Source organism: Phodopus roborovskii, unplaced genomic scaffold, assembly GCF_943737965.1.
Source record: "Phodopus roborovskii unplaced genomic scaffold, PHOROB, whole genome shotgun sequence".
NCBI classification, from domain to species: domain Eukaryota; kingdom Metazoa; phylum Chordata; class Mammalia; order Rodentia; family Cricetidae; genus Phodopus; species Phodopus roborovskii.
The window spans coordinates 20,881,643-20,907,354 of NW_026126418.1; the positions used below are offsets into that span (position 1 = coordinate 20,881,643).

The 25,712-nt window shown below is 41.6% G+C and overlaps 3 protein-coding genes and 1 long non-coding RNA gene across 14 annotated transcripts in view; 2 read left to right on the forward strand and 2 right to left on the reverse strand.

The window, feature by feature from the left end:
* The first annotated feature begins 320 nt into the window (after nucleotides 1-320).
* On the forward strand, nucleotides 321-1,795 carry Selenoh (selenoprotein H). Of its 2 annotated transcripts, none has more exons than XR_007834534.1 (4): nucleotides 321-587; nucleotides 679-824; nucleotides 943-1,105; nucleotides 1,619-1,795. XR_007834534.1 is itself a non-coding variant. In XM_051184360.1 (4 exons), exons 1-3 carry the CDS (start codon nucleotides 490-492, stop codon nucleotides 1,041-1,043), a joined length of 345 nt encoding a protein of 114 aa, XP_051040317.1. In that variant the 5' UTR covers nucleotides 321-489; the 3' UTR covers nucleotides 1,044-1,073; nucleotides 1,619-1,795. The 2 variants fall into 2 exon arrangements, 1 of the variants encoding a protein (XP_051040317.1); XM_051184360.1 differs by having other exon boundaries at nucleotides 943-1,073.
* A 325-nt stretch (nucleotides 1,796-2,120) lies between these two features.
* Btbd18 (BTB domain containing 18) lies at nucleotides 2,121-6,446 on the reverse strand. Its single transcript, XM_051184345.1, has 2 exons — nucleotides 6,307-6,446; nucleotides 2,121-4,777 (listed from the first exon to the last, which is right to left on the reverse strand). Exons 1-2 carry the CDS (start codon nucleotides 6,428-6,430, stop codon nucleotides 2,712-2,714), a joined length of 2,190 nt encoding a protein of 729 aa, XP_051040302.1. The 5' UTR covers nucleotides 6,431-6,446; the 3' UTR covers nucleotides 2,121-2,711.
* Nucleotides 6,447-7,633: 1,187 nt separating this feature from the next.
* On the reverse strand, nucleotides 7,634-8,733 carry LOC127222341 (uncharacterized). The gene is made up of 3 exons (XR_007834535.1): nucleotides 8,434-8,733; nucleotides 8,033-8,239; nucleotides 7,634-7,719 (listed from the first exon to the last, which is right to left on the reverse strand). It is a non-coding gene; the product is annotated as an uncharacterized LOC127222341 (long non-coding RNA).
* Nucleotides 8,734-13,808: 5,075 nt separating this feature from the next.
* Ctnnd1 (catenin delta 1) overlaps nucleotides 13,809-25,712 on the forward strand; it is a 51,804-nt gene continuing 39,900 nt past the window's right edge. For 3 of the 10 annotated variants that reach the window (XM_051184344.1, XM_051184334.1, XM_051184335.1), the window contains exon 1: nucleotides 13,811-13,984. The gene's annotated coding sequence lies outside the window, so the exon portion shown is untranslated. Of the gene's footprint in view, nucleotides 13,985-25,712 lie in introns of all 10 variants that reach the window. The other 7 variants (XM_051184341.1, XM_051184343.1, XM_051184342.1 and 4 more) reach the window with 5 other exon arrangements.

A 25,712-nucleotide genomic window follows, 5' to 3' on the forward strand; every position in this document is an offset into this window, starting at 1 on the left:
GTTCTGTGCGAGTTAGCTTCTGTAGTCTATGTACAAACAGCACGGAAATGCGGTGTAAACTTCACTTAGAATTGGTTTACAGATCCCAGGGTAGGAGGTATAGAGAGCCACTAGCCGAAAAGGACGCAAAGAAAGGCGCGCGCGCGCGCATGTGTGTGGTGGAGAGAGGTGTGCGCGCGCCTCGTTTGTGTGTGTGTGTGTAGAGGGGTGCATGTGCGCGTACGCATCTTGTATGCAGGTCCTCGTGGTACAGGGTAGTTTGCTCCAATCCTCCGCACCGCCCCCCACCTCCCCTCTGATAGGCTGCGTGGTTGTGTTTAAAGGTCCCGCCTTCAGGTCACGTGGGCGCCGCCAGCCGCGCTTCTTTTGCTTCGGGGTTTGAATTTAACTGCGGTTCTGGGCTGCGAGTTTGTCTCTTTGGGGTTGCGTCCCACCTTATCCTACGAACGCCTCAAACCCACGTTGTTTCGGGCACCGGAGGTCCGTACCATGGCCCCTAGCGGAAGAAAGCGGAAGGCCGCGCCGGCAGAGACAGTGGACAAGCGCGAGAAACTGGCGGAGGGCCTGGCGGTGGTCATTGAGCATTGGTGAGGGGCCGGGAGTCGCGGGGGGGGGGCGGGGGAGCATAGGCCTGGCTGCTGGGACTGAGGCCCCTTTTGCAATCCCTTGTGTCCACAGCACGAGCTGACGCGTCTACGGGCGCCATGCTGCTGCCCTGAGCCAGGCTCTGCAGCTGGAGGTCCCAGAGCTGCCTGTGCAGGTGAATCCATCCAAACCGCGGAGGGGCAGCTTCGAAGTGACGTTACTGCGCCCGGACAACAGCCGTGAGTGGAGGCCGTGATGGGGTTAGGGGCGAGAAACGAAACCCGGGCACCTGATGACTGAGGAGTTGGGGTAGTAGTGAATGCCACCATAATTGAGCTTTATCCGATCCATTACCAGGTGCCGAACTCTGGACTGGTATTAAGAAGGGCCCGCCACGAAAGCTAAAATTTCCTGAGCCTCAAGAAGTGGTTAAAGAATTGAAGAAGTACCTTTCATAAGGGCCGTTGGCAGGAAATTTCCATGCTGAGGTTTGCATCAAGACACAGGGATGCACATTGAGGTCGACTATTAAAAGTCTCCTTACCATTACAACTTTATCTCGTGTGGGATTAAACAGTAGAATTCCTGCTGGTAACCCCTCCCCCTCAAAGTCTTGCCCTACAGGTATAGGCAAGTTTTGCATTTGTTTACTAATTCCATTTCCTATCTCTGGTGACTTTTTTAATTTATATGAGTCTATTGCAAATCTTCCTGGTTCAACAAAGTGTGATGTATTTCTTTAGTTAAGGTTTTTCTCCCTTGTATTGGCAGAATCTTTGCAGTTACTTAAACTTTACCTGCACTTTTCTGGTTTTTGCTAGTCTATAAGGTAGCCTTATACCATCCCCACCCCCATTATTGTTTACATATATTTGATTTTGTCCCTAGTGCTTCATATGTTGCTTTGGCATGTTTTCTGAACTTGCATGTTGAGTGAGTTTTGTGTGGCTAACTACAGGTGGGGGTGGGCATGCTCTATTGGTCCTTGTGATTGCCTGGAACCCAACTCTGATGTTCTCTTGTCTATTTGCAGCTTTCATTCCCTGGAGATGTTGAAGCATTTATGATAGTGCATGGCCAAACTTAAGCTATGTACCTGAAGCCATAGTTTCTTCCTCACCAGAGATGATGGTTCAGTTGTGAGACAGCCCTCCAACAAGGCATTGTAAAAGTGTTTGAATTGGTTTAATAAAAGTTAAAGTATCTGAGAGTAAGGGTCAAGTTTAAATTTTGTTTTAAAGGATGGACACAACCAGCCTTGTGGGGTCGTTGGTTTTTGTATTTTTCATAGTGCAAAATAACTTCTATGTGGAAATTGTGGGGTCTGTGGTAAAATGTGAACCGCTTATAAAAACATGGATGTTGCTGGGTTTGGTAGAGTATGCCTAAAATCTCAGTACTTGGGAGGCTGACAGGAAGATTGGGAATTCATGGCCAACCTGACCTATAATACCAGGTTGCTTTTTGTAAAACAAACAACAACAACAAAAACCCATAGACACAAAGTAAACCTTTTTTTTTTTTTTAAAGCAACTACTTTTAATCTACTTCTTGGAAGTGGTTATGGAAATAACATCTTCCAGGCCCCTTTGGAAGCTTTTGCTAGACTTCTCATACTGGCAGTGAGTAAGCCCTATAGGCTGGGCTTAGTGGCACAGACCTATAACACCAGATATAAGAGGCTGAGACAGGAGTCAAAGTTCAGTGCCAGCCTGGGCAATTTAGAGATCCCACTCTCATTCCAGTGTTCTACCTAACATAGTTTCATTCCTTTGAAAACATTCTTTAAATAGAACCCAACCACAAACAGTGTTCTACGTTTTCCTGAATTTTCAGTGACTATCAGCTATCTCATGAACTATGAAAGGCCTTGTCTTAACTATTCCTATATCTTAACTAGAGTTGGGGACCACAATTATTTTGTTACCAAAAAATGGATTACAAAAAAATAGCTCAAGTTCATAATTTTCTACCCATGGTATTGCTATTTGACTTCTGCCTGGTGCACAAACCTCAGTAGGGAAACCAGTGCTGAGAGGAGACGTGCTTGCTTTTCTGCCAAGAGAGCCTTTTGCTGATCAACAGTTGTCACCCTCCTAGAAGCTCTAACCAGCCCTCTGCCTCCACTATGTTAGTATATCTACCTCTGTTTCTGACTCTGAGGAAGGGTCAGGCCAGACAGAGGGAACACTAGTGGGCCCTAGCCTACCCTCCACTGTCCAGTCTACCACATCAATCTCTTCATCTTCAGAACTGCCAGGAAATGGATCCAGCAGTTCAGGGTTAGAAGACACTTCCCTGACTGCCTTGGGAGCAGGATACAATACCTCATTCATGCCTAGGGACACTTCCAGTCCTGTCTCTGCCCAATGTGAACATGGAAGTGAGAGATCCCTATAAGACCTTTGGGAAGAGTCAGGGGAGTCAAGGTGGAGAAGTTTTTCTCCCTGACCATCCAGTGGCTGGGAGCTGGTAATTTCAAGGTCTGCAGGCCAAGAACCTCTTAGTGAAAGTGCCTCTCTACTCACCTCAGAGGGCATGACAAGGGGGCTAAGGGCCTCAATTGATTCTGAGTTCTCAGAGCGCAAGACAAGGGGACTAAAGGGCTCAACTGGCTCTTTGTTCTCTCCAACAGGTTCCTTTTCCAATCCTGTAAGGTCTCTGGGCCAGAGTTCCATGTCTGGCAAACACCATTCTTCCCCTTCAATCCAATTCTTCCCTGTTTCTGACAGGTGATAACTTGGGGTTCTGCAGCCTTCTGCCTGAGGACTCTCCAAAGATCCTACAGGTGGCTCAACATCTGAGCCACAAAGCATGAAGTCCAAAATCTCTTCCAGTTCACTGGTGGCTGCTGCACTTGTGATTCGATACTGCTCAGCTTCACAGGGCTGGCCTAGCAGGGTTGTGTCAAATGTGTAGGGCTCTCTGCAGTCTATATTCAACACAGGTTCCTTCCCTAACAGCATTGGACTGGACCCAAACTCTGACTTTACCACAGGGTGCTCTGGGGAGTGGCTAGCTGAGAGCAAAATATCTTGTAGCCTAGGGCTCTCTGGGGAGTCCTGACACAGTTGTAATCTGGCAGGTATTTCCTGCTCATTAACTGAGGACAACAAAGTTCCTGGAGGCTCTTCTACACCTGAGGGTTCTAGGGTCTGGGGGCTATCTTGAGTGTTTCTGAGGGGAGGCTCCTGTACCACCTCCCAGCAGGTACCATTGACAATCTTCCTAAGTTTTACTCTACCAACCTGCCCCTCTTCCACAGAGTTGGAAGTGACTGCTCTGACTTCAGGGCTCTGCTTCTTGCTCCCACCTGTCTTCCTAACATCTGGTGGGTCTGGAGTGCTCTGTGGAAGTCTCACTTCCCCTGGCTTCTGCTTGTCCACACCCTGTGCTGCTTTACTTACACTTCTCTGCCTCCAAAGACGCCGGCCAGGAGCTGTGGGCACTGAACTGGGACCACTTAAAACGCTGGAAGGCTTAGATGTACAGACATGGGGTGATGGCTTTGAGCGACTCAGCCTGATCTTTCTGGGCAACAGTTGCTCATCCACAGAAGAAGAGTACAAGCTGGGAGGGGAAAGTGCTGTAGGACCTAGAGCAGGGTCATTCTTGTTCTCTTTAGGCCCTTCTCTCTGGCTTGATGGAGATGAGTTTCTTTCTTGAGTCAAGCAAACCCTGGCTTTCTTCTTGAGGAGAAGGGTGTCTGACAAGCTATCTACACTTGGTAAGGTGCTCTTTTTGTGAGGCCCCTCTTCTTCCCCTAAGGACTTCAACCTCACAGCTCCAAGAGGACTAGGAGTCTGGGTGACAGGCAGTGGAGTTCGAGGGCGGCGGCTGGGTGCTACCACTCTGGCAGAGATTGGTGCAGTACTTGGTGGCTGTAAGCACTCTCTATTTAGTCTTCGGCCTTGGGGAGCCTTTACTAACTTACCACCTTCTAGCTGAAGAGTTTCCAGCTCAGATACTCGGAGCTGACGGGCAGCAGAAAGCACATCCTGGGCTTCTTCCTGAGATACTTCCATCTCTGAAGTATACAGGAAATCCACCAGCTTCCTAAGTGTCCTGATCTTTAAGCCTCCCAGCTCCAGCACTACCTTCCGACCCTGAACTGGCCTTTCCCGCTCCAGGCGTTCTGTGAAGAAGGGACTACAGGCGGACAGGATGCAGCAGTGGGCTGGGACAGCCTCACCTGGAGGGGAGAAAACACTCTTGTTTAGCTTTTTCTTTATTTCTTTTGGTCTGCTTTTAGTCCCAATAACAACAAAAATTACTAATTTGAAGATAAAGAAAAAAGCAGTATCATTAGGGCTTTAAAAACCTTGTCCAAGCCAGGTTTGGTGATATAAGTCTGTAATCTCAGACCTTGGAAGGTAGAAACATCAGGAGTAAAAAGTCATTCTCAAGGCCAGTATGAGCTATAGGAGAGATTGTTTTGTTTTTCCTTCTTCTTCTTTTTTTTTTTTTTTTGTTTGTTTGTTTTTGTTTTTTGAGACAGGGTTTCTCTGTATTGCTTTGGAGCCTGTCTTAGAACTAACTCTGTAGACCAGGCTGGCCTGAAACTCACAGAGATCTGCCTGCCTCTGCCTCTCCCAAGTGCTGGGATTAAAGGTGTGTGCTACCAACACCCAGCTTCCTTTTGGTTTTTCAAGCAGAGTTTCTCTTTGTACTCCTAGTTGTCCTGGAATTTGCACTGTAGACCAGGCTGGCCTCAAACCCACAGAGATCTGCCTGCCTCTTCTCCCAAGTGCTGGGATTAAAGGTATGAGATATCACCCAACAAGAAATCTTGTTTTCAAAACACCCAACCAAACAAAAAAGCTTTCCTAAGTGCTTGATATATCCCATTAGGATATTATGTGTATTTTATAGAATTTCTATGCCCACAAAACTTTCCAATTTGTTTTTTGTTTGTTTGTTTGCCTATTTTCAGACAGGGTCTGGTTATATATAGCCCATACTCGGCTCAAATTCACGAACCATTTGAGAACAGTGGTTAAATTGTACACCACTACATCAGACTCTAGTTTCTTTCTTTGTGTGTGTGCATGCATATCCTTGAAGGGGTGATGTGTTCATGCTATTGTATGCATGTGGAAGTAAGAGGAACACTTAAACTGTCAGTCCGCACCTTTCACTTTATTTGACATAGAATCTCTCCGTGTCCTCTATAATGCCAGGCTAGCTGGTCTACAAGCTTCCCAGGGTTTTCACTGAGATTGGAGGTGTGCAGAACTGTACTGGCTTTACCTGGGATCTGAGGATTCAAACTCAGGTTCTTACATTTGCATGGTAAGTTCATTACTCATAGAGCTACATAGAGTTTGAGGAAAGCCTAGGCTGAATGAGTTCCTATCTCAAAAAACAAGACTAATCCTAAACCATGTGTGATGGTGAAAGAAAGCCTTTAATACCAGCTCTGGTGAGACAGAGGCAGAGGCAAGTTCTAGATCCCTATGAGTGTCAGGTCAGCCTGGTCAACATAGCAGGTTCTACAAGGCTACATAATGAGACCCTACTCAATAAAACAAACACCACCACCACCAACACCCCATCCCCTCACAAAAGTAATTATCCTGGAAACAAAAAGCTTTTCACCAAAGAGTTTACAATATTTATAGGTAAGAACATTCTTCTAGGTTTATTGTTTACCTCTAGCCTTGAATTCATTTTACCTTCTTCTATAATGACTTTTCAGTTGAACCTCCTTTATTTTCTTACCCTCTGCCTGCAGAAGGGCATCACAAAACACACCACTCTGCTGCTGGTGATGAAGTTGCAGAAAAGCTACCCGGAGGAACCGGGGATTCCTGTACAGGATTTTGGAACTGGCAGGAGAGCACATGTTGTATTTGATGAATAAACCTTCTAGGTTTTCTCAGTTCAGATTCCTGTGGGTGAGATAATATATTTCAGAGGTATGATTATACCTAACTTATTTTTTGTCTTTGAAATGGTAAAGTAAGAGACAATGAGTTGAAGAAACATCAGCTGAGAAGTTATGCTGAGGATAATCTCAAGAAAGACTATTATGACAGTGGTTGCATGCAGAAGCTCCAAGATAAGCCTACATTTGAAACTTGGTCTGTTCTTAACTAGACTAGCTATATAATACCATGCAAGTGACCTAACTTCTCAGAAACTCACTTTTCTCAGGCATGAAATGGAAAAATAACAGTACTTAGCTTTTGTAGGGCTTTTAAAAAAATTTTGAACAAGCCAGACATGGTGGAGCATGTCTATAATTCCAGTTCTTGGGAAGCAGAGGTAGTATGATCAGGAATTCAATGACATCCATCCTCCCATATATGACTAGTTTAAGACCAGCCTAGGCCCTATGAGACCCTGTCTAAAAACACAACAAAACAGAACAAAACAAATGAGGGCATGGTAGTAAGTGTCTGTAATTGAAACAACTGAGAGGGAAAAGTAGAGGACTGTGAATATGAGGCCAGCCTGGGCTGTACAGGAAGACTGACTCAAAATATAATTAAATGACAGGCAAAATGTTTAGTACGGTGTGCCCACAACAAAATAATTATCTTCTCCAAATACACTTCAGTCTTTCTCACTCATATTAGCACTGAGACCTAAATCCTATAGTGCCAACCACTCACATTCTTCCTGTGCACCAGGTCTCCGCATACTTTCAAGTTCACACTTTCAAAGACCATACTGCTAGCTTTAAAACTGACTCCTGGAAGCCATATGCACCTTGCTTTAAGCTCACTTATCACACTAACCAGCAGAGGGTGCATAATCAAGAAAAGACAGAATTTGGAAGGTCTTGCATATAGAATAAGACCACTGCTGACTGATCAAAGTGAACAGGAATAATCTCGTCAGTTTGAAAAAATAAAAATAAAAATGGACTTATGGAGCCTGGTTAACAGTGGAGCAAGGAGAGGTAAGCATTTGACCCTTTCTCACCCAAATAAAATGAATATTGTAACTTAAAATTTCTAGTGTGTGTGTATGTGTGTGTGTGTGTTGCGTGTGCGTGCGCACGCGTGCGTGAAGGCCAGAACCACTTCCCCAACCCTACTCACTGCACAGCTGTGTGTTCTTTTTCTGGTACAATTATGTAGTTTTCTGTCAGGTAGCACTGAAGAGTCCAAATAGTTCACGTCAAAACTATCAGGGAAAAAAAAGAGTGGATAAATTAAGAAAGAGAAGTATCAGCTGGCTTTGGTGATCCCACGTCTGTAATCCTAGTTGTAATTCCGGAGGCCAACGCAGGAATATTGTTTTGTTTCAGACCAGCATGGGCAATTTACTGAAAACTCCGTCCTCAAAATAGAATTTTAAAATAACTCAGGGGTAGAACTCTTGCCTGGCAAGTGTGGAGGCTTTATATCAAGAATGGTGCAGGGGGCAGGCAGGGGGGAGAAAGACAACAACTAATTCTTATCCTAGCAAAGGGAATGAATGTGGATGAACAAAGTACCTGTTGCAAGGGTGCCGAGAAGCCTTCCAAAATACCAGTGCTTAGCCTTGTGCTCGGACCCAACCTGGAAGCGTGTTGGCAGTAAATTTGCTCCTGTTGTCTCTGGTCCTCTTGTCCAGTTGCTTTGTTTCCTCCTAATGTCCAGTCTTTAGCCGAAGGGTTGCGCAAAGCAGCACAGGTGGGCCAACTGCCTCAGCGATTCCCCTCCTAATGCCAAAACAGGGAAACAAGGCTTAGTGGAGAAAACGGTGGCGGCGCTGAAGGAAGGCCCTGCAAAACAGGTCACCCCGCACGCTCTGGGCCCCGGCGCCCAACTCCTTTGAAGAGGGAAATTCGGCGCGAGGGTTTCTGGGAACAGGGCATGGAGCTAGTGGAGGCCCGAAATCAGGGCTGATCCTCACGGACACCGCTGGCTTAGTCCACACGTGTTTTGCAGTCTCTCCCTGGCGCCCACGGGCCTCCCCGGGTCTCCAGCACCCACATGCACTGGGCAGTGATGACGACGAGGGCCTGAGGCCACGCGGCCCGGGCTACACACCGCGCGCTGCCATCCTCGCGCTCCGGGCGTCGAGGGCTCCGACGACTTCCTTCCTCAGCCCGGCGCTACCTACGCGCGCCAAAATACGTCATCCCCATTGGACGGCCGCCCCCGGGAGAACCAATCAGAGGAGGAGGAGTGCTTTGGCGGGAGGCGAAGTATCGAGGGAATTGCGGCTGAGGGAAGACGGCTGGGCTGCGAGAGGTAGGGATACCGGGCCGAACGGGAAGGATTGTTCTGGAACGTGCCTTGTCCCGGAACACACTGAAGGCAGGGCCAAGACTCCCTGTTTAAATAAAGCGGCTCCAATGCAGTTGAGGTACACGTCTTTGTTCTCCTGGACAGGCTGCAAATAACCTTGGCCCTGCCTAGATCAGTCTAGGCTTCATTTGTGGAGGAAAAAAAAAATTATTATGTTTCTGCTTGCAGTATTGCCCATCAAGATAGATATTTTCAAAGATTAGAGAGGTTCTGACACCGCACCCCCACCCCCGTGGATTCCATCCCAACCCTGAATCTATAGAAGTGGTGACCCAAGGGAGTTGTGGGAGCATCTACTTGTAGTGTGTTCCTGTAGCCTTCTACAGACCATTTATTTAGCTCGGTTGCTAACTAGAAACTGCTGTTTTCAGGAGTGGTAAAAAAGAGAATGATTTCAAGATTTTAAAAAATTACAGAGAATGAAGCCAGGAATGGTGGCCTTTAATCCCAGCTCTTGGAAGGTAGGGGCAGTTGATATCTGTGAGTTCGAGGCCAGCCTGGTATATAGAGCGAGTTCTAGGACAGTCTCCAAAGCTACACAGAGAAACACTGTCTGGAAAAATAAAAATAAACCAAAAAAAAAAAAAAAAGTCATTCTCTACATCTCTTTACCAATGTGCATTAGGATGGATGACTGGTCCTCAGTAGATACCTGATGAAGCCCTGCTTAGAGTAAAAACGTCCAAATTCAAAGCTACTGATTGCAAAGTGGGCAGAATGAAATGAAGTAGCCAAGAGGATGTAGAAAGGAGAACCTGCAAAAACAAAACGTATATAACACAGGGTGTTCAAATGTGTCTTTAGGATCAGAGGGCTTCAAGTGTAACTTAATGCTAGAATGTTTTGCTAGCATATAGGAAGCCCTGAGTTCTGTTTTCTTTCTTTCTTTCTTTCTTTCTTTCTTTCTTTCTTTCTTTCTTTCTTTCTTCTAAAATTAATTTATTTATATCTTATTTATGAATACTCTGCATGTATACCTGCATGCCAGAAGAGGGCATCAGATCCTATTATAGATAGTTGTGAGCCACCATATGGTTGCTGGAAATTGAACTCAGAACCTCTGGAAGAATATCTTTCTGAGCCTAGTCTCCAGCACCCCCCCTCTTTTTTTTTTTTTTTTTTTTCTTTAAGAAAAGGATTTGAGCTGGTTGTGGTGGTGCATGCCCTTAATCCTAGCACTCAGAAGTCAGAGATAGGTGGATCTCTGTGAGTTCAAGACCACCAGGATCTACAAAGAGTTCTCCAAGACAGCCGGGGCTGTTATACAGAGAAACCCTGTCTTGAAAACTAGAAAAAAAGAAAAGGACTTGAAGTAGTTCAGCACATTTCCAAGTAGGTCATATTTCCCTTAGTTTGGATTCTGCTTCAAGGATGAAAAAAGAAACAAGAAGCAGGACATTTTCAGTTGCAGTTGTCAAGTTTTGAAGAGGAAGCAGTTTGTGAAAAGACATACAACTTGCTGCAAGACAAGATAGATTCCAGATATTATCAGTAGCAGCAGCAGAGACAAGCAAGCAAGGGAAAACAAAAGCTACAAGTGGAAATAATACTTGTTTATGGCATCCGTGACTGTAGAATTAAGACTTGATTGAGCAGGTACAATACCATTGTGGCTTATTCTGTGGAGGTGTAAGGAAAATCTTTTATTCCCCTTGTTGGCTTGTTTTTTGTTTTTGTTTTTTTTTTTAATCAAGTACTGTTTTTTTGGTAGTAAAGTCTCTCTCTCTCTCTCTCTCTCTCTGTCTCTCTGTCTCTCTGTCTCTCTGAGACAGGGTTTCTCTATATAACAGCCCTGGCTGTCCTGGAATCTGATACTTAGACCAGGTTGGCCTAACTCATAGAGATACACTCGCCTCTGGGATTAAAGGTATGCACCATCACACCAGCTTGTGGTAGTAAAATTTGTAAAGGGAATAATACATAACCATCCTACCCAGGGCTTCAAAAATAACTACCTCAGGGTATATAGCCACCAGAGGATAGAAACAAAAACATTTTGTTTTTCCTTATATAGATAGCCAGTGTTTTGAAAGATGAATTTTTTTTTTCTTTTCATTTCATCACATCATGTCAGTCATAGTTTGGTCTGTTTTAAAGCTAGAATCAAGATTGGGTATGGTGGCATACACTGCTAATCTTCTCCAGAGAACTGAGATAGCAGACAGCTTGAGTTGTCTCAAAAAAAAAAAAAAAAAAAAAAAAAAAAAAAAAGAAGGAAACAGAAAGAGGAAGTAGAAGGAAAAAGAAAAGAGGATGAAGGTAAGGGACTAGAGCTGTATCTCAGTGTTTAGTTAGCATATGTGAAGCCTGGGCTTCATTCCTAGTACCCTATAAACACTGGGTGAGGTGGAAAACACTAGTATTACAACACTGGGGAGGTAGAGGCAGAAGGATCAGAGCTCAAGGTATCCTTAGCTACATAGGCAGTATGAGACCACTTGGGCTATATGAGACCCTGTCTTAAAAACCTAAAATAATAATAATAATAATAAAGAATTTTCCTGACAAGACCATTTGGCAGGTAAGGATGCTTGCTGCTGTTTGTTGGCCTAATCTTTATCCTAGGGATCCACATGGTAGAAAGAGAGAACAGACTCTGAAAAGTTGCCCTGTGATCTCTTCTTGTACACCATTCGTAAGTAAATAGATTTAATAAAATTAAAAATGAATAAGAAGAACTAGGTGTATTATAATTACACAGCCCTCTTCCCTATACCCTATCTGCTGATTTTAATATTTCTTCCTTTTGTTGCTAAGTATTGAAACTCAGGCCTTCTTTCTATAAGCGGAGCATGTGCTTTAATGTTCTAAGCTATTTAAATCTTAGGCCCAACTGAATTTCTCTTTTTTACTTAAGAAACAAAATAAAACAGGATCTCATAATGTTGCCTAGGCCTGCCTCAAATTTACAACCCTCTTACCATAGCTTCCCCAGTAGGTTTGGTTATAGGTGTTCACCACCATGAGTGTGATGTGTGCCAATGCAAAGGCTAGAGAAGGCTATCCAGTGTTGTGCTCCAGCACTCTCTGACTTACGCCTTTGAACCTGGAGCTGGACTGGGGACCAGCAAACTCCAGTGATCCTCTTGGCTTTTTACATAGATGCTGGCATCTGAACTCAGGTTCTCATATCTGAGCAGCAATTGAGCTGTTAGTCACTAACTATGAGAGATAGTTATTTCCATTTTATAGATAAGGAAACAGGTTCAGAAATTATATAATTTGGTCACGGTCACATAGTGGTGTAAGCTTTGAGCTAGTGTACTTGTATGAGTAGTTGGAAGCCAGCAGTTTGACTGCAGCCTCTCTTCTTAGCTATTGTATCACCATTATAGATTATGAAAGCTTTAGGAAGATTCATTTTGTAGCAGCCAGTAGGAATACACACCTATTATTCCAGGAATCAGGAGGCAGAGGTAGGGGCATCTCTGTGAGTTCAAGGCCAACTTGGTGTATGGTATACATATCAAGAATTCAAGGACAGCCATAGTTACATAGTGAGAGCCTGCCTCAAAAAATAAAATAAAATAAAAATAAATAAGAAATATGGCCAGGAAGAGGTCTGAGTGGTTAAAAGCCTTGCTGCCAAGCCTTATGACATAAGTTTGATCCCCTGGATCCACAGACAGGAAGAAGGGATTCCTGTAAATTGTTCTCTGACCTAAAAGTGAATGCTGGTACATGCGTACCTATGCATATATGCAATCACAGATACACACAAATTTAAAAAATATAAAGAGAAACCTTCCAATTCATTATCTTTGTTTAGTAATTAGTGAGTAACTTATACCATTCTTACCAGGTGGTAATATGCTAGCATTCCCATCACTGAGAAGGCAGAGGCTGAGGGATTTTAAGTTTGAGGCCAGTCAGTGTTCAGTGGGACTTTGTCTCAAACAAAACAAAGCAACCTCAGCGTCTGAGAAAAAAAACAAAACACAACAATAAACAAAACCCCTTCCCCTCCTAAATCTGAAAAGAATTTAGAAAAAAAAATCCCCATAATGTTTTATTTAGGTCAAATAAAAAAGCCAGGTAATTTTGAGTTCACAAATAGCATTCCTTTAATTTAACTATATTTTTATCACTTCTAAACTATTTGTTTATTGAGTTTTGTCTATTGTCCCAGGCAAACCCACATTATTTTGATGGAAACACAGTGGTTTTCCTTAACAGCTCTGTGGATTCTGCTTTCTTGTAGTTTGGAGCAGAGAGGCTAACACGCTGGTAACAAGCCTAAGCATTTGCTTTAACTCATTAGTGCTAATGCAATTAAATCAAAACAATGAAACTGAGAGTTTGCCTGAGATATTTCCTACCATCCCAATCAACACAGTCCTGTTTCTGGGGTTTCTCTCTCCTTCCTTCCTGGCTTCCATTGGGAAATGCTTTGGGGGGGAAAAAAGCAAGAAACCAAACAACAGCAGGCAAATAAAGTAAGCTCTTTTCTGTTTTCCCATCCTGATAGGTAGGGAAAGGGAGCAAGACCCTCATCGAAGAGAACTGAGGCTTAGGCGGGCCGTTCTAAAAAGCTTTGTTATTTAGCACCTCCCACCTCCCCCTGAGCTCTGCAGTAATTCCTCGGAGATTGTATAGTCTCCGCTTTAAATATAAATATATATATGTTATATATATATATATAAAACTTCCTCGTCTTTCTCTCCTTTTTTTTTTTAATTTCCTATAATAAAGTTTCCTATTGGATAAGGTCAGCTCCCTGATTTATGCCTGGCTCCTATTGGAAGCTCGCAGGGGCTGACATCACTTAGGAAAGCTAGGGTAGGGCTGCCAGATCGGTTTGTCACCACCCAGGCTCCTTTGCCTTTGGCTGGGTGCAACTTCCATTTTAGGTGTTGGTTCTGAGGGGAAAAAGAGGAGAGAGAGAGAGAGTGAAAGAGAGAGAGAGGAGAGAGGGAGAGAAGGGAGAGAGAGAGAGAGAGAGAGAGAGAGCGAGCGAGCGAGCGAGCGAGCAAGCGCAGGAGGAAGGGAGGGAGACAGACAGAGACAGACACGGAGAGAGGCAGGAAAGATCCTGAAAAGAGGAAGAGGAAGAAGTGGCCTGAACCTCGCTGGATTTGTCTTTCTCAGCAAGCACACTGGTGAAGCTTTGGGTTTGTGTCTTAAAGGATTGGCTTTAGGAGTCCACATTTGAGGTGTGTGCTCTTTTCATTTTATAAAAATGTGTGTATAACTAATTGGGAAAAGGATAATCCAAGTAGAATTTTTGTCTTAATGGTAACTAGAGGGAATTTTAAAAAGGCAAGAGAGCCTGTTAATGCTGATGGTGAATTTTAACCAATTACCTTTTCTACTTTTAATGCTTTGGCTCTATTTTGGCATTTTATTTATATTAAGGAAAAGGTAAATGTACTAGACCCAATACCGGAAGCTGGTTTAGAACCGGGGGTAAAAGTTGTGTAAATTACATTTTTTTGTGTGTACTTTTATTTGATTTGATTTGGTTTGATTTTTCTGGGTTAAGCTAACATACTTCTGTTTTCAGAGCTCAAAAAGTTGTTTTTTTGGCATGTTGTGTGTGGGTTGGGAAAGGAATTTGTCCTGGTCGGAAGAAAGTTGAACAGTTTCAAAACTTTCAGTCCCCTCACCTTTGAATTTTGTGGCAATGGAGAGTTGCAGGGAGCTTTAGAGCTTAAATAGCATTTATTGGTTTTTTTCCTCCTGAGAGTTTGAACGGCCCAGAAGGGTTTCAGCTCAGCTCTTCCTGGGTGGATCCCTTACTTTTCCAGGTGTGGTGGGTGGGAGGGAGCCTAGCGTGTTAGTAGGAACTTCTTCACTTTGCCTTGAGAAACAAATGGATCCTTGTTAACTGAATCGCCACCACTGTTTTTGTTTTTTAAAGCCTACAAATACTTTTGATGGCAGAGATTTTTTGAAGGTGTTGTGTGTTAGACCTGAAAATATGATAATGTTGGTGCTTTAAGGGGTAAGGAATTCTAACCATGCTTTCTGTTGACCAGAGGAAAGCCACAGAACACCTGAGAGTCTTTTCAGCCCTCTTGGTTTCGTAGGTTGTGAATGATAAGGCGAAAAGGAACCACTTAATGAAAACTTGAGTTTGCAAAACCCATTTGAGAAAGAACAAAGGGAATTTTATTTTTAAGCCAGTGGAAAGGTGCTTTTTTACAGTTGTCTTTTGTTTGTTTGTTTGGTTAACTTACCATTAAGTTAGAATCTGTTAGAGATAAAGGCCTATGACTGCTCCATGTTTTATAATTGGTCTTAAGATTTGTTTGGTTTTGCTTTTTGCACATACATTCTCGCAAATGTACTGAGCCCAGATAATTATATAGCCTACTCATCAGTAGCTGCAAAATAGGGTACTCTTCTTTTAAAATGGGATTCAATATGGAAATTAGGGCTGGTATAGATATTGCTCTAATTGTAGCAAGATGAGTCTTAATGTGTAAGCTGCTCATTACCTTTAAATTGATATGAATCTTTAATCTTCTGATTTCATAGTCCCTGCCTCCATTCTTTTTAGACCGGAACACTTCCTTGAATTTTTTTCTATAGTGAAGACATTCCTTGCAAGATGATTTTGTCCTTGTGAGGTTGTGGCTTGTGTAAGGAAACAACTTTTGTTCCCCTTTTCCTTTTCATATAGTCTAGGTGAGGGTTACAGGAAAAGATTTGACATCTAGACCCCAGAATTAAAAGATTTAGTTGAAAAGAAAGAAAAAAGACAGTGTGTACAGTCAGTTGGGCCATAGTTCTCATTTCCAGTGCTTTAGTTTTCCTTTGAAATGCTTTTCTGGGGAGGTTTCTTGGTGGATCTTTAGAGGGTTGGTCTGTTGCTGCCAGAGTGTGTCGGTTTCTCGCTCAACCTTTAGGGGGAGGGATGAGAGTCTGAAGGAGGAGTACAAAGGCAGTTTGAAAATAGGTTCTGGATGGCTGGTAGTGATCTGGGTTCGGCTTTGAAACTGGGCTTTGTGTAGCTAGGTTGAACAGCATTAGAGGCCAGGACTATTTTTACAAATTAAGGCATTGTTTGGCCTGCCGTGTAATATAGAGCCTTTTGAGGTGATAAAATGGAAGATTTTTATCTTTTACTTCACCTCCATTGGTTCTTTCAGGAATTATAGGAAAGGGTATAGATAAGTAATCTTTTATTTTGCTATTATTACTATTTGCTGTGCTTTTTATTTTGATTTTGGGGTGAAAATGATGACATGAGTATGAATTGTACAGATTTTCTTTCCTTGTTTGCTTTACATATAATTTGCTTAGTTTCTTTGTTATGTGAGTGAGGTAGTGGTCTGTTTCAGGTGTGTACGGGGCGTCTCACATGGCTGGTTGTAGTTCCAGTGTCTTTCTTAGGATTCCAGTATGAACAGACAGAGGGGGCAGAACATGTTCTGTGCTGGTCTGAAATTGGGACTCTTGAAGATCTTAAAAAAAAAAAAAAAGGGAAGGCTTCCTGTAATTATATCTCAGCCTTGGATTATCAAATAGTTGGCTTCTTAAGGATGAATGAGACAGGATGCAGGCAAATAAATTCAGCCTGGGTCACTATCAGTTGCACTAATAAAATATTTAGCTGGGTACAATTTCTTGTTTCCTATTATGGTAGGTGATGGCCCTCTGTTAATGCCTTCTATGCCCTCCTATCCCCTACCCTCCCTCTCATCTTATTGTGTGCTAAGCATTTTGCATAGACTACCTAATTTCTAATAGCCATTTTGGAAAAGAATTTGGGACTCGAAGCTGAGATTTGCTGAACATCTCACTATCTAAATGAATTAATCCTGGTCTGATTGGTTACAAAGTCAATGGATTTAACTAGGGATACACTGCCATTACCCAGAGAGGGTGGACATAACAGCTGGAACTAAAATTAAGCAAAGCCTTGCTACTGGCAGGAGTGTTTTAGTCGTTACTTAACAGAGACCAAGTTGGAATGATACATTTAAAAAAACCGTTTCCTTAGAGTGAGTGAGAGCTGAATGTGCTGACATAGATATTATTTTAGCTCTAAAAGCAGGGATCATATCATGTGCATGCTACTGCCATCCCACTGTTCTCTTTTTTTCCTTCCTTTTGCAGTGCTGGGACATGAAGTTAGACAAGTGCTCTTCCACTGGGCTCATCACCAATCCTTTATGTAACCCCGATTGTCTTTAATTCAATTCTCTGTGTAGACCAAGCTGGCCTGAAACTCAGAGACCTGCTTGCCTCTGCCTCGCTAGTGCTGGGATTAAAGGTGTGCAGCATTATTGCCGGCTGCTTTATCCGTTTTTAACTTCTGGGAATTGCCTCAACCTTCATTTGCTTATTAGTGAAATTTTCTCTTCCAGAGAATTTTCAGCTCTTTAGGTTGAATGATGCCACCTTCTAATGACAGCTTGTAGGAGGTAGTTCTAATAAATGTTTTGTTATATACCTAATAAATATACTGTATTAAAAATTATGTCTTTCACTTTAGAATGTGAGCTGCTTGTGTGTAGGTACTATCTTATCTCTATCCCTTTATTGCCTATCTCAGTGTCTGCTACAAACTGAGGTGCTCAATAAGTCTTGTTTAATTAAAGTACCTGATGGGAATTAGGGGGTCTGAGATGGCATAAGTTAAAGACAGGAAGCAAAACAACATGAATTAATTACAGTTTTGACACTTTCACTATAGCCTGTAGTTTAGATCTTTTATTTATTCATTTACATTTATTTCATTGTGTGATGGAGGAGGGGCAGACACCTGTTCCTGCTAAGGCAGGTGTGTGGAAGTCAGCACAATTTGGGGATGTGGAGAGTGTGTTCTCTTTCCTTTGTGTGAATTCTAGGGATTGAACTCAAGTCCTTATATTTGGTGGCACATGCCTTTATCCACTGAGAATTTCACCAATCCTAACTTTTTTGGGGGGATCTCGTTTGGCTGAGGTTGGCCCAAACTATAATGTAGCTGAGGATCACCTTGCATTTGTGACCCCTTCTGACCCTCCTGCCTCTTCCTTCTGAATGCTGGTAATTGGTATTATAGACATTTGTTATCACAGCTAGCTTCTAAACAGTTTCTGGAAATAATGGAAGATTTTAAGGTTTAGCTTTTCTTGGTAATCAGTCTAAAAAAATGGTGTAAGAAGTAAGGTGCATTTCATAGTTTAAGCAGCTATATCCTTCAGTCGGTGAAAACTTGCAACATATCCATTTTATGGGGAAAAATGTGGGCAGTAGCAAGGAAGGACATTTTCAGCACTGCTTGGATCAGTGGTTTATATACCACTACTAACAAAAACATGAAGAGCTTGGGATGATAGTTTTAGACATGAGTGCTTCAAAGAAAATATGTTGGTAACGTTTTCTCCCTCTCCCCAGTCTCATTTTGAGACAGGGTCTCCTGTAACTTGGCCAGTCTTTAACTGCTGATCTTTCTGTCTCTACGTCCTCCTAGGTGCTGGAATTACAGGAGTAGGCTACCTATCACACCTGGCCTTTTATCATGTGTCTTTTTTTTTTTTTTTTTTTTTTGGCTAGGCGTGTGTGTGTGTGTGTGTGTGTGTGTGTGTGTGTGTGTGTGTAGGGCTAGCACAGGATAACACACTGGAAGCAACTCTCTTGTCTCAGTGTCACTTTGTATTGTGACCAGAATGGGAGCTGTCACACTTGGTGGCCATTATTATTACCATGATTACTGTATTAATTACCCTTTCAGCCATGGAACTGTATTAAAAATTCTGTTAATTTAAGAATTGAATTATGGAAGCTGGAGAGGTAGCTCAGTGGATAAGAGTATTTGTTGTTCTTCCAAGGACTTGAGTTTGATTCCTAGCACCCAAGTCAAACAGCTCACAAATGCCTATAACTTTAGTTACACCAGATCTGATGCCGTCTTCTGGCTTCTTTGAGCACCTGCACAGTTGTGACATATACCCACATAGATGCACACACCTAAGTAAAAGTAAAGATCTCTTTAAAAGGACATAAATTAGTTTTTATGTACAATTCATATATGTACTATCTTATATAAGGAATGAGTCATAGGTAAATCAGGATATGGCAAGACTACAGATATTCCTTTGTATGTGCTTAGAAAAGGGGATTAAAATAAGGGTTTATAAAAAACAAAAATAAAGTCTCCTTTGGGGGCTGGAGAGATGGCTCAACAGTTAAGAGCACCCAGATTCCCAGTATCTATATTGTGGCTCACAACCTTCTGTAACTCCAGTTCCAGAGGAATATGAGACCCTCTTTGGGTCTCTGTGGGTACTAGGCATACATAGTATATTTAGGCAAATATATGTAGGCAAAAACATCCATACACATAAAATAAGTTCTAGTTACATGAAACTGAAATAGGTATTCATTGACCTGAAAGATTTCCAATAGAGCACTGATGGAGGGAGAACACTGTCTTGTTTAGAATTAAAAAGGGGAAATTAGTGAGATGGTGGTGGCTCACGCCTGTAATCCCAGCACTTGGGAGGCAGGAGCAAGTGGATCTCTTGAGTCTGAAGCCAGCCTAGCCTACAGTGAGTGCGAGGACAGGCTCCAAAACTAAACTAAGAAACCCTGTCTGGAAAAGCCAAAAAAAAAAAAAAAAAAAAAAAAAAAAGGGTGTGTGTGTGTGTTAAAGTATGAGTGATTTTTATTTAGCTGTGTAATTATTTTTAATCACTTTTTTTTGACACAGGGTTTCAAGTAGTCCAGGCAGGCCTTGACCTTGCCTAGGGCTTCTTGTATATCGGGCAAGCTCTCTATCAATTTAACTATATCCTTAGTCTTTCTTGTTTTGTTTGTTTTGTTTTGTTTGATAGGGTCTCTCTGGTTTGGAGCCCAGGCTATCCTGGAACTTGCTATATATAGATCAGGCTGGCACCCAAACTCATAGAAATTCTGTTGCCTCTGCCTATATAATTTTGTTAATGTTTTCACAAGACTCATTATATGATGGGGAAAGTGGTATTTAAAGTTTTTATTTCAAACATGCAGAATTTCATAAGAAAAATTTCAAGAATCACATTAATTCTTTACCCTTATTCACTTAGCCCCACATGTGTCTGTTTTGCTTCATATATTTTAATCATCACATATTTTTAATATACTCAATCAAAAAAGTAATTTCCTACTGAGATCATCTCTCCAATGTTTTAAGGCCAAGTAGCATAGCACAGTAGTTATCAAAATAATGCTTAAAAAAAAAACAAAAACAAAAATAACACTCTGTAAAAGAAAGTCCTGTTGAAGAAAAGATGCTTGGAGCTAGACTGTTGGGTTCCAATCCTGCTTCAATCTATCCCAGGACAAATTGCTTAGTCACTCTTTGTCCTGGTCTGTTCTAAGACATGATCACTTTGACCATTTCTGTGGGAACATATCTCAAGCATCCATGTCTGCCTTCTGTTAACTTTAAGAAATATTTTATTTTGAGCTAGGTGGTGGTGGCTCACACCTTTAATCCCAGCACTCAGGAGGCAGAGGTAGGTGGATCTCTGGCAATTCAAGGTCAGCCTAGTCTACAGAGTGAGCTCCAGGACAGTCAGGGCTACACAGAGAAATTCTGTTGGGTAGGGTTCACTTTATTTTATAGTAGGCAGCAACTTTGGGGAGGGAGGTGTGTGTGTGTGTGTGTGTGTGTGTGTGTGTGTGTGTGTGTGTGTGTAGGGGGTTGTCAAAAACAGTGGCAATTCTCTGTAATGGGAGGTATTGATAGAGAGACAAACAGGCACCACTGCCGAATATCTTTGTAATTCCTTCAAAAACTTTAGAAAAGAACTACAGGCTACTCCCATCTTTGTGTCTAGCAGAAACAGAACTCTGAGTAAGTGTAATTTGATCAGAGTGGACTGAGAAGGGTTTTTCTTGGGTTTATTATTATCAACTTGAACCAGATTTTTGTTTTGAGTCTGGCTTTCTCTATGTAGCCATGGTTGGCTTGAAATTTGCTATGTAGACCAGGCTGCCCACAAACTTGTGAAAAGCCTCCTATCTTTGCCTCCCCAGCTGCTTGGTACAGGTATGTTGAATCACACCCCCATTTAAAAAAATTTTTTTTTTTTCACATGCCATTTTGAGCCAGATTTTTCACTTCAAGCTTGTCTAGCCAGGAATTTGTAAGCTAATGCTGGTTTATAAATGCTTGTACAAAAATGAAGGCAGGGTTTTGCTATCCATTTTACTGAAATGAGTTCCCTCTTTTTTGTTTGGAAACATTCTACTTGCAGCCCATATTTATGGACATTTGAAAAACTGTGCCATGTAGAAATTTTGAATTCATGAGTGTTTCCTGTGAAAAATGGTTCTAAGACAAGTCTGTTTTCAGGTATGAAGAAAAGCCTAGCTGGGCTTGGGATGTATGTATGTCTGGAAGGAAACTTGTAAGTTTCTCCCAGCCTAGACTTTTCCTTCTCTTCATCCTATCCCACACCTTTCAGAGACAGGGCCTTGCTATGTAGTTTCTTATGTTATGTAACCCATGTAACTAGAGTTCTGAGTAGCATTTATTTGGTACTTTAGCCTTCTGTGATGTCTAGTTACCCAAATTCCTACATTTTTTTAGCCTATATTCTTTATTGTTCCTTCTGATTCTTCTCCCATTGTTTGCTTTCCTGTTCTCTGTACTATCTTTCTTAAGTTAATGGTCTTCTCAAGATTTTGATTGTTCTTCATTAGTTGTATTGGTGCTAAAGACAAGTATAGGATACTGCTTCTGGTTTACATGAGTTAGATTGACATGAAGGTCCATTTAGTAATTCAACCTGTAGGTTTCTTTGTGTAGCCCTGTCTTGGAACTCTATAGACCAATCTGGCCTTAACTCAAGAGACCCATCTGCCTCCCAAGTGCTCAACCCTTAATTTAATTTTATTTTTTTTTTTGCTGCCTTTTTTTTTTTTTTTTTTTTTTTTTTGGGCAGGGTGTCTCTTTGTAGCTCTGGCAGTCCTGAAACTCACTTTGTGTACTAGGTTGGTTGACTCCCTCTGCCTTCCTAATTCTGGGACTAAAGGTGTGTGGTAACACCATTGCCAAGCCTTTAGTTTTTATCTTTTATTTATTTATTTTTTTAGATCTCATCTTTCCTAATTAATTACTCATTATAGCCCAGCCAATAGTAGAGAAAAAGAAATTTACTTTTCCCAGAATAAATAACCATGCTTGTATGTGCGACCTACGTTTTTCTATATTGCAATGGAGAAGCACATTTCTTACTGTAGAATGAAAAGATACTTGTTTGAAGAAGCTTATATTTTAAGAGACCAAAATTTATTCTGATATTTGAGGACATAGACATTGTTATAGAAAGTAGGTCAACTTTTCAGTACCTTTATCAAAGCACCTGCAGTTCCCATCTCATTGCAAGTGAAGTAAATCTCATTGAATAAAGTAGCTGGTGTATATTCAGTCCACTTTTAAAATAGAAGACTCTATTTTAAAAGGGAAATTGATGCCAATCTGATTCTTTCCTGCTTCTTTGTTGGAATGGAGAACTCTGTAACCTTTCCACTGCTGGCTCTGTAAACTAGGACAGAGTTGGACACTTGAGTGTCTACCCAGTTGAAGGTTAGCCAAAGGAGTAGGTATGGCTGTAGCTGTCTAAGGGTGCCCAAATCATAGATAGGCCTAAGGATCATAGTTAGAAGAAAATGTAGAGAACCTGGTATGGCAGTGTCTGTAATCCCAGTATTTTTAAAGCTGAGCAGGAGGATCTGAAGTTTGAGGCCAGCCTATGCTACAGAGTGGACTTTGCCAAGAAATATAGATAACTAGGACTGGTTAGACAACTCAGTGGGTAAGGTGCTTGCTGCCAAACTTGATGACTTTTGCATGTGTGCCTAATGGGCATAGGTTCCCACACATATACATGCACATGCAAAATGAATGTAAAATAATAAAAAAGAGCTAGTCATGGTGGTACATCTAGTAATATTATTAGCATTTGAGAAGTGGAGGGTCACTACTTGGGTAAGTAGTGAGTTTGAGGTTAGCATGGGGAGCATGAGTCCCTGTCTCAAAAGGAACAAAAATGCAACCATCTAAACAAAAAGTATTACAGTAAAAACAGAATGAAGCTGATTTATTTTTCTAAAGTTTATTTGATTCATTGAACACGTAAAACATCTTTACTCAGAAGAAGGTAGGTGTGGTGGTATACCTACAACCTCTTGAGGCTAATGCAGGAGGATAGGAGATGGGAACTAGCAGGGTTAGATTTTGAGACTCTTACTCAATTGCAAATCAAAAAAGATCAAAACAAAATAGAAATGAACAAAATGAAAAAACCTAGGGCCAATGAGGTAGCTCAGTAGTAGAGCATTTATCTAGCATAAACAAATCCCTGGCTTTGATTCTGGCACACACACAAAAAAATCTTCTGCATGCCATGCACTAGTATATAATAATAAACCAAATACATTTAATAAATAATGAATATATAAGCACATATGTTACAATATGTAATTATGTTGAAAAAAGCATAGTACATAGTATGAAAGCTAAATGGTGCCAAAGGGAGAAAATTTGTGGGTGTATGTTGCTGCCATCCATCCATCTATCCATCCATCCATCCATCCATCCATCCGTTTTATTTGAGATAGGGTTTCATGAAGCCCAGACTTGCCTATGAACTTCTGATCCTTTTGCCTCTACTTCTCAGATGCTGAGGGTTATTATATTTTACAAGAGTGGTCAGGGAGGCCATATATGTAAGGTATATTTGGAAGAGAACAATAAATGAGTGTTCAGACATATGAGAGGAATACAAAGGTCACAGACTCTAGGCTAGTTGTTAACTCTGGCAGGAGGGATGGTAGGGTGAGAGTATCAGCAAAGACCTGTCTGGGCTTGGGTGTACTGAAGGATAGAGTACTGGTATAGGATCCTGACTAGCACTATGAAGTACAAAGAAAAATTGTTCTTAGGTACTAGAGAGACAACAGCTGTGACTGACTAGTCTTTTGCGAGGCGGCAGCAATCTCAGCGTCTTCCACTCTGTGAGAGTGATGTTCATAATAGTAGGTTTTGTATAGGTTGACGATCCTTGTCTTGGAGAACCATAATACTAGTGCAGTTAGAATCAGTTTATAAGTGTTTGTAAAGATAAAATTTTTTCTTATCTACATAGTTGTCTAGGAAAAGGAAAAATTGCATAGATCTGGTACAGTTTCCTTTTGTCTATATTTGTTGGTTTTGTTTTTCCTTTTGTCTATATTTGTTGGTTTTGTTTAGGTGTATTAGGCTTCACTTACTTGATGCTGCTTCTTATGTTCATTTGACTAAAAGTTTCTGCTTTTTTTTGGGGGGGGGGGGAACAAGATCTTTCTCTGTAAAGCCCTGGAACTCACTGTTTAGGCCAAGCTGGCCTGAAACTAACAGAGATCTGCCTGCCTCTGCTGGCATTAAAGGTGTGGGCTACTATGCCTGGTTAGAAGAAGTTCCTCCTTCCTCCTTTTAATGTTGGGTTTTGATGGTTTCTGGAAACCCTCTCCTAAGATTGGGGATCACAGTCACTTTATAAATTACCATATCCATATTTCTATATTGTATATCAGAGCTGATAAGTAATCATAGGAATCCATTTTTGATTTCCAGATGTGAAAGTTTAATTTGTTAGGGATTATCAAAGCACATTCTGAACTACTTTGCTTGGTGATTTTGATGGAGCTAAAGAAGAATAACCAACTATTTGGTGATTTAGTGCATTTTGCAACCCATATCAGAAAATCAGATAGTACCTGGCCGCCACAGATCCTGTGTCTTGAATCACCTATACTTATTTTTCCTCTTGAGATTTCTGACTTAGAAGTCTGTCATCCAGTTAAAGATACCTCTCTTCCCTCCCCTGATCTCTGTGTGTATGTGGGTGATCAAGCTTACAGCATAGTCCAGCATAGTCTTGAACTTGAAACAGTTCCCCAGACTGGAATTACCATGTATGAGCTACTATACCCAGCTTTCCCTTTCTTTTTGTTAGAGGCTTTAGTCCTGGTACTTGACTCCTTATTCTTCCCTCTATAATTACCTGGTTGTCATCCTGTTACTTAATACATCTTTGAGGGTTGACTAAGGGCCCCCCATCTCCACACCATTTCTCTTCTATCATGTTATGTGGGAAGTACTCCAAATAATCACAGATTTCTGCAAGATTTTCAAGTTGCTTTAAGTAACTAGTTGATGCTTAATTCTCCAGCATGTGTAGATGATAAAGATGTTTGTAATTGCCATGACTGTATCACGTAATGCTAGTTTTTATATATTTATTTTTGGTTTTTCGATACAGGATTTCTCTGTGGCTTTGGAGGCTGTCCTGGAACTAGCTCTTGGAGATCAGGCTGTTCTCGAACTCACAGAGACCCCTTTGCCTTCTGAGCTCTGGGACTAAAGGCGTGTATCTCCAATGCCTGCCTCTTTTTTTTTTTTAAACTTAAGTCTTCACTCACACATGTTTCTATAGAAATACTTTTCTCCATAATTCTTTAAGGACATTTTGCTACTCATTTGATCTCAAACCATAAGTTAAATTGACTTGTTTGGAAAAATGTCATCAATAGTGCTTGATGTCTGAATTTCTGGTTATTCTTCATCTATTATCAAAAAGACTAGAAATATCTAGGGGTCATGAATGCTTGAAAAAGCTTTAGGACTTGACCTCTTTTGCAGTAGAATATGAAACCAGTCTTTGAGAATTTGGCATAGACCTTCGTTCCTTGCAGGAAATGAAAATATTTAAAATGTTGTTCCACCTGAAGGGTAAATAGGCATGTACTCTGTAAGTAGCAGCTCAGGATCCCCATAAACGGTAGGGCTGGTAAGCAAAACAGTTAGTTCTTCCTTCTAGAACTATTCTTTCTTCTAAAAACAAAAAATAAACAAAACAAAAACCAGAATTTAAAGCTGAGCTTGGGGACATTTCTGTAATCCCAGCAACCAGGAAG